The sequence below is a fragment of the Mustelus asterias genome, chromosome 18 (genome assembly GCF_964213995.1).
Source record: "Mustelus asterias chromosome 18, sMusAst1.hap1.1, whole genome shotgun sequence".
Classification (NCBI taxonomy): domain Eukaryota; kingdom Metazoa; phylum Chordata; class Chondrichthyes; order Carcharhiniformes; family Triakidae; genus Mustelus; species Mustelus asterias.
The window spans coordinates 83,371,220-83,379,651 of NC_135818.1; the positions used below are offsets into that span (position 1 = coordinate 83,371,220).

Consider the following 8,432-nt stretch of genomic DNA (forward strand, 5'->3'; position numbering starts at 1 on the left):
ATTCCATTATTCAGCCGTTACAAAGCAGTGACAGATAGGAAAGCACACTGTGTTCTGAATCCAGCACAGTGATGTTGTGGCACTCATCTTAACTATTTATTGGGAGGCGATGGTCTAGTGGTATTATTGCTTATTAATCCAGAAACTCAGCTAATGTTCTGGGGACCCAAATTCGAATCCTGCCACAGCAGGTGGTGGAATTTGAATTCAATATTAAATCTGGAATTAAGAATCTACTGATGACCATGAAACCATTGCCGATTGTCGGAAAAACCCATCTGGTTCAAAAATGCCCCTTTAGGGAAGGAAATCTGCCGTCCTTACCCGGTCAGGCCTACATGTGACTCCAGAGCCACAGCAATGTGGTTCACTCTCAGCTGCCCTCTGAAATGGCCAAGCAAGCCACTCAGTTCAAGGGCAGTTAGGGATGGGCAATAAATGCTGGCCCAGCCAGCGACACCCATGTCCCACAAATGAATTTTAAAAATAAATAAATATTGTCCCAATGTTTTATCTTCTATAATGTGTCTTTTCAATCTTTAGTTTGCCCTACAGGCTTTTAGAGTCAATTATGTGCAACCAAACGGCTGGCCACGGTCTCAGGCAGAAAAGATCCTTCGGTTTATACAATGGGCCTTTTTACCACAGCTATGCGGAGGATAACAACGCGGGTCACACCTCCGACCAGGGTTCAAAGCTCCGAGATTTCCACAGCAACTCCCACTATTATGTGTTCTTTGAGGAACAGGGAGATGAAGATGTGGGGTTTGGCCAAGAGTTGAAGAACCCTCAAGAGGACCACGTGCAAGCTTTCGACAATCATTATGATTACATGGTGTGCGGAGGCAACGAGGAGATTGTTTGTAAGCCGGAACCTGATGAATTCAACCCTTGCGAGGACATTATGGGTTACGACTCGCTGAGAATTATCGTGTGGTTTGTTAATCTGTTGGCCATTTTGGGTAACACCTTTGTACTCCTGGTTCTGCTGACCAGTCACTACAAGCTGACTGTCCCTCGTTTCCTGATGTGCAATCTCGCGGTGGCAGATTTCTGCATGGGTATTTACTTACTGCTGATTGCCTCCGTGGACCTCTACACCAGGACCGAGTATTACAACTACGCCATTGACTGGCAGACGGGGCCGGGGTGCAACACTGCCGGATTTTTCACCGTCTTTGCCAGCGAGTTCTCGGTCTACACGCTTACCGTGATCACGTTGGAGCGCTGGTACGCCATCAACTTCGCCATACGGTTAGACCGGAAGATGAGGCTGCGACACGCTGCCATGATCATGGTGGGAGGGTGGCTGCTCTGCCTCACCCTGGCCCTTCTGCCCATCGTCGGGGTCAGCAGCTACATTAAGGTTAGCATCTGCCTGCCCATGGATACAGAGTCCCAGCTGGCTCAGGGCTACATCGTTTTGGTTCTGTTGGTCAACATCTTGGCATTCGTCATAATCTGCGCCTGCTACATCAGGATCTACATCACGGTAAAGAACCCACATTACAAACCCGGCACCAAAGATACCAAAATTGCCAAGCGGATGGCAGTCCTTATCTTCACTGACTTCACCTGCATGGCCCCCATCTCTTTCTACGCACTGTCCGCCATAATGAACAAGCCACTGATAACTGTGACCAACTCCAAGATATTGCTGGTCCTCTTCTACCCGCTCAATTCCTGCGCCAATCCTTTCCTCTACGTCATCTTCACCAAGGCTTTCCGCCGGGACGTCTTCATCTTGCTGAGCAAGGTGGGCCTTTGCCAACGTCAGGCCCAACTCTACCGGGGGCAGACCATTTCTGCCAAGAAAGTCCATGTCTTCTCTGGTACCCGGAGCGGCAGAGGGGCACCACTGGACCTTGCCAACACAAACCACTTCTCTCGCAGCCCTCACCAACACCACAGTAACGGCCAGAGAACTGTGGCAATTACCATAGGTTGTAAAGTTAGTGAACTGTAACTGTGGATTGAGGGGACTGGGAGGGAGGTATCTTTAGACTTGAAGGTGAACTAGTGACCAGAAGTGCTGTAGTAGTTAGCAATGAAAAAATAACAGATATATTTGTATTATTACCAAATGGTTTGTTTGTCATAATGTGGTGTTTGGTTCAAAGAGGTCATTAAAATGTTAGCTACAGAGGAAGGTGAACAGGGTGGTCTAATTTCAATTAGCTTTAGTGAATCATGGAATCCAGTGCAGAAGGAGGCCATTTGGCCCGTCGAGTCTGCACCGACCACAATCCTACCCAGGCCCTTTCTCCATAACCCTACTTATTTACATTACTAACCCCCCAACACTATGGGGCAATTTAGCCTGGCCAATCAACCTAACCTGCACATTTTTGGAGTGTGGGAGGAAACCGGAGCACCCGGAGGAAACCCACGCAGACACAGGGAGAATGTGCAAACTCCACACAGACGGTGACCCAAGCCGGGAATTGAACCCGGGTCCCGGCGCTGTGAAGTAGCAGTGCTAACCACTGTGCCACCCCAAATTCAATTTCTAAATGATTCTAATCTAGCTACTAGGGTAGGTGAGTCCACAGAATAACAATGCTTCCCATTGGAATCACGCAGCACAGAACAAGGCCATTCTGTTCATTGGTGCCATTTGTTTTATTCATTCATGGGATGTGGGGGTCACCAGCAAGGCCAATATTTGTTGCCCACCCCTAATCACCATGAGAAGGTGGTGGTGAGCTGCTGCGGTCCCTGTGGTGTAGGTACACCCACAATGCTGTTAGGAAGGGAGTTCCAGGATTTGACCCAGTGAAGGAATGCCGATATTTTTCCAAGTCAAGATGGTGAGTGGCTTGGGGGGGAACTTCCAGGTGCTGGTGTTCCCAGGCATCTGCTGCCCTTTTCCTTCTAGATGGTGGTGCCATGGGTTTGGAAGGTGGTGTGAAGAGAGCCCCAGTGAGTTGTTGCTGTGAATGTAGATGGTACACACGGCTGCCACGGAGATGGAATGAATGGGTGTTTGAGGTGGAAAAAATAAAGATGGTGGATGGGGTGTGGATCAAGAAAACTGCTTAGTCCTGGATTGTGCTGATCTCCCTGAGTGTTGCTGGAACCCTACTCATCCCGGCCAATGGAAACTATTCAATTTCATTAGTAATTCTGCTCAGAGAGGCCATTCAACAGATGGTGAGACATGGACAAAAAATGGGGGGATCTTACCAAAAAATGGCAAAAGTGTTGGTTCCGGTGAGAAAAATGGCAGTTTTCTATCCAGATCTTACCAAAAAAAGACTCGCTGGGCAAGTTTCACTCCGTCATGTTGAGGGGCCTCAGCACGCCGGCAAAGCTCGACTGCACAGAGATCGGGGCGCCATCTTCAAAGCAGAAAGTGACCTCTCCCTTTCACCCCGCCAGGGGACTCTTGGGCTCCCAGCAACCCCCACCCCCCTTCCCAATCAGTGCCAGAATTCAGCCCCCTCCCCTTCTCCCAATGGTCAGTGCTGGCACGCCCCCCCCCCCCTCCCCCTTTCCCACCTCACCCCCAGCTCCTGGAAACATCAGCATCCAGGATACAACAGGTGCAGCAAGTCAGTAAGAAGGCAAATGGAATTTTGTCCTTCATTGCTAGAGGGATGGAATTTAAAAACAGCGAGATTATGTTGCAGCTGTATAAGGTGCTGGTGAGGCCACACTTGGAGTACTGTGTACAGTTTTGGTCTCCTTACTTGAGAAAGGATATACTGACACTGGAGGGGTGCAGAGGAGATTCACTCGGTTGATTCTGGAGTTGAGAGGGTTGGCTTATGAGGAGAGACTGAGTAGACTGGGGCTATACTCATTGGAATTCAGAAGAATGAGGGGAGATCTTATAGAAACATATAAGATTATGAAGGGAATAGATAAGATAGAAGCAGGGAAGTTGTTTCCACTGGGGGTGAAACCAGAACTAGGGGGCATAGCCTCAGAATAAGGGGGAGCAGATTTAGGATTGAGTTGAGGAGGAACTTCTTCACACAAAGGGTTGTGAATCAGTGGAATTCCCTGCCCAGTGAAGCAGTTGAGGCTACCTCATTGAATGTTTTTAAGGCAAGGACAGATAAATTTTTGAACAGTAAAGGAATTAAGGGTTACGGTGAGCGGGCGGGTAAGTGGAGCTGAGTCCACAAAAAGATCAGCCGTGATCTTATTGAATGGCGGAGCAGGCTCGAGGGGCCCGATGGCCTACTCCTGCTCCTAGTTCTTATGTTCTTAGCAGCCCGCTTGCTCTGCATTCCATTCATCAACTTCAGCATTCACTCCCTCCACCAGCAGTGCACAGTGACAGCAGTATGTGTCACCGACAAGATGCACTGCAGCAACTCATCAAGGCTCCACCCACCCCCCGCAAACACCAGACCCCCCCCCCCCCCACCCAAGCAGTCATTGAGGGCAACCGCTACCTCTTCCCCTGAACATCGGGCATTTCCCCCCAACCCCCACCCACTCACTGGCACTGCACCCCCTCGCCCTTCAACATCTCCATCTGCCAGGTTCACCCGAATCCATCAGGTTGGCATTGACAGACAAATTGATTGAAGGATCTCCAGTTAACATGTTCTTACGAAGGGTGAACATTCATTTAGAATCCACAAGGATAGAATAACAAATATTTGTGAACAATTCCATTGAATCCAAGATTAATTGAATTTGCTGATGATTTGATACTCGACTCACTGCCTAACTTATGTTTTTTTTTGTTTGATAGAAAGACTTGTAGATAAATATATAAGCAAATATATAATCTGCCTAATTTATTGACTGTTTTGCAGTATTGATTGCATATTGATTGCTGGTTGTATTTGAGTTCTGTGTGTTTTAGTCCTGAGGCAGTGTGTTTCTGTGTAAAAGCGATAAGGTTTCTCATCAGAATCTTCTGTTTAAAAGAAGGCACAAAAATATGGAGATTTTTTAATTCATTTATGGAATGTGGGTGTCGCTGGCTAGGCCAGCATTTATTGCCCATCCTTAATTGCCCTTGAGAAGGTGGTGGTGAGCTGCTTTCTTGAACCGCTGCAGTCCCTGTGGTGTAGCTACTGTTAGGGAGGGAATTCCAGGATTTTGACCCAGTGACACTGAAGGAACGGCGATATAATTCCAAGTCAGGCTGGTGGAGGGGAACTTGCATCTGCGGCTCTTGTCCTTCTAGGTGGTAGAGGTTACGTGTTTGAAAGGTGCTGTCGAAGGAGCCTTGATGAGTTGCTGCAGTGCATCTTGTAGGTGACACATACTGCTGTCACTGTGCACTGCTGGTGGAGGGAGTGAATGCTGAAATTGATGAATGGAATGCAGAGCAAGCGGGGCTGCTGTGTCCTGGATGGTGTGGAGCTTCTTGAGTGTCGTTGGAGCTGCACTCATCCAGGCAAGCGGGGAATGTTCCATCAAACTCCTGACTTGTGTCTGGTAGATGGTGGACAGGCATTGGGGGGAGACAGGAGGTGAGTTAATCATTGCAGAATCCCCAGCCTCTGACCTGCTCTTTAAGCCACAGTGTAGATATAGCTGGTCCAGTTCAGTTTCTAACCAATGATAACCCCCAGGATGTTGGCAGTGGGGGATTTATCCAATTATTTATCCAATTCCCTTTATAAAGTTATTATTGACACTTAATCTAGCTGCCAGAGGCTATTGGCTGAGGCATCAACTTGCAGTGATCCAATTTGGGAGAACAATGGAAAATCCAAAGATGTTTTAGTAGTATGCTAAGAGGATAACTAAGGAAGGGGTGGAGATAGAGAATGAAGTAGGGTTCTGAATCTTAATAAAGGAAACTATGAGGATATGAGACGTGAGTTGGCCTTGATAGATTGAGGAGAGTTACTTGAAGGGATGACAGTGGATAGGCAATGGCAAACATTCAAGTAACGCATGGGGGAACTGCAGCAACTGTTTATTCCTGTCTGGCACAAAAGCAAAATGGGTAAGAGGGCCAATCCATGGCTTACAAAGGAAATTAGAGAGAGGATCCGATCAAAGGAAGAAGCATACAGATTGGCCAAAAAAAATAATAGGTCTGAGGATTGGGAGCAGTTTAGAATTCAGCAAAGAAGGACCAAGGGATTAAGAAGGGGAAAATACAGTACGAAAGTAAGCTTGCAGGGAACATAAGGACTGACACTAAGAGTTTCTATGGATACGTGAAGAGAAAGAGGTTGGAGAAGACAAATGTAGGTCCTCTACAGACAGAAACGGGGAAATGTATAATAGGGGACAAAGAAATGGCCAAGCAACTGAATACATACTTTGGTTCTGTCTTCACAAAAGAGGACACAAATCAAATGCCAGAAATGTTGGAGAATGCAAGACTTAATGAGAGGGAAGAGCTGAGGGAGATGAATATTAGTAGAGAAATGGTACTGGGAAAATTGATGGGATTGAAGGCGGATAAATCCCCAGGGCCATTTAATCTACATCCCAGAGTATTTAAGGAAGTGGCTCTAGAAATAGTGGATGCATTGGTGATCATCTTCCAGGATTCTATTGACTCTGGAACAGTCCCTGCAGATTGTAGGGAGCAAATGTCACTCCAGTATTCAAAAAGGGAGGTAGAGAGAAAAAGGGAATTATAGACCAGTAAGCTTAACATCGGTAGTGGGGAAAATTCTTGAACCCATTATCAAGGACTTTATAGCAGAGCATTTAGAAAGCAGTGGCAGGATCAGACAGAGTCAGTGTGGATTTATGAAGGGGAAATCATGCTTGACAAATCTGTTGGAATTCTTTGAAGATGTAACTAGTCGAGTTGACAAGGGGGAACCAGTCGATGTGGCATATTTAGACTTTCAGAAAGCGTTTGACAAAGTCCCGCACAAGAGATTATTGTGCAAGATTAAAGCACATGGGATGATCCTTTAAAACAGAGATGAGGAGGGATTTCTTCAGCCAGAGAGTGATGAATCTGTTGAAGTCTTTGCCACGGAAGGCTGTGGAGGCCAGGTCACTGAGTGTCTTTAATTCAAAGATAGATAGGTTCTTGATTAATAAGGAGATCGGGGGTTATGGGGAAAAGGCAGGAGAATGAGGATGAGAAAAAAAATCAGCTGTGATGGAATGGCGGAGCAGACACGATGGGCCAAGTGGTCTAATTCTGCTCCTATGTCTTATGGTCTTATGTACAAAGTAACTTGCACGTTGATGCAGAGGATATGGGCAGGGTTCTCAATGAGTATTATGTCTTCACAGAGGAGAGGGATGATGCAAACATTCTAGTTAGCGAGGAAGAGTGTGAAATATTCAATACAATAAGCATAGCGAGAGAGGAAGTCTGGGACGACTGACATCCTTGAAGATGGGTAAATCACCAGGGCCAGATGGATTGTATCCCAGACTGGTGAAGGAAGTCAGGGAGGCAATAGCAGAAGCTCTGAGGATCATCTTTTAATCCTCATTAGATACAGGTGCGGTATCAGAGGATTGGAAGTCTGCAAATGTTGTACCACTGTTTAAAAAGGCCACGAGGGATAGGGGAAATAATTAATGATTGATCAGTCAGACTTTGTTGGTGAGAAAATTATTAGAATCAATTTTGAGAGTCAAGATAAATCATCGCTTAGAAAGGCACGGATTGATCAGAGACAGTCAGCATGCTTTCGTTAAGAGGAAGTCACATTGCTGTTTGTGGGAGCTTGCTGTGCACTCACTGCAAGTTATCCACTCCGTTTCCTACATTACCGCAGTCACCACACTTCAAATGTACTTCATTCGCTGTAAAACATTTTGAGATGACCCGAAGTCATGAAAGGTGCTAATAAATGCAAGTCTTTCTAAAATGTCCTGCAGATTTCCTATGATTTGACTATTGACAATTTCAACCTCAATGTGTTCCACCACTGCACAGCGCGACAAAGCTAATGGGTTGTTAAACTGTACAGATAGAGGCCAAACTATACAGAGCTCTGGTCAGACCACGCCTTGGGTACTTGTCCACGTTTGTTCACTAATATACAATGTAGGTAGGCAACCACTGAACACAATGCAGCGCACTACCACAAAACTAATGTTCACCCCATCTGGACACAAGGACTCCCTCTATAAACACCATATGCTAGTCTCTGATCATCCTGCTGTCTGGAGCGGGACTTGAACCCATCACCTTCTAACATAGAGGCAACATGGTACCACTAAGCTAAAGTCTCACTTCCCAGCGAGAGTACTGGGTGCCGTTCAGGGACATTTTCAGGAATTCCCACATCAGCTACAACCCAGCCATGTAGACAGTCTTATTTCCCACTCAGCCAAGGTCTTTATTGTAAATCTAGAGGTGCACCAGGAGGTGTTTCTTTTGCCTACTTGATTTTGATTTTGATTTGATTTATTATTGCCACATGTATTAGTATACAGTGAAAAGTATTGTTTCTTGCGCGCTATACAGACAAAGCATACCGTTCATAGGACTATCCATCGAGTCTGCACCACAGGGCATCTTACCC

At 46.4% G+C, this 8,432-nt stretch overlaps 1 protein-coding gene across 2 annotated transcripts in view; it reads left to right on the forward strand.

The window, feature by feature from the left end:
• The window catches only part of tshr (thyroid stimulating hormone receptor), a 47,399-nt gene extending 44,274 nt beyond the window's left edge, over window positions 1-3,125 (forward strand). The window contains exon 10 of one of the 2 annotated variants that reach the window (XM_078234448.1): window positions 544-3,125. In XM_078234448.1, coding sequence (XP_078090574.1) covers window positions 544-1,966 — 1,423 coding nt within the window. In that variant the 3' untranslated portion in view covers window positions 1,967-3,125. The remainder of the gene's footprint in view (window positions 1-543) is intronic. The other variant, XM_078234450.1, reaches the window with a different exon arrangement.
• Window positions 3,126-8,432: the final 5,307 nt, after the last annotated feature.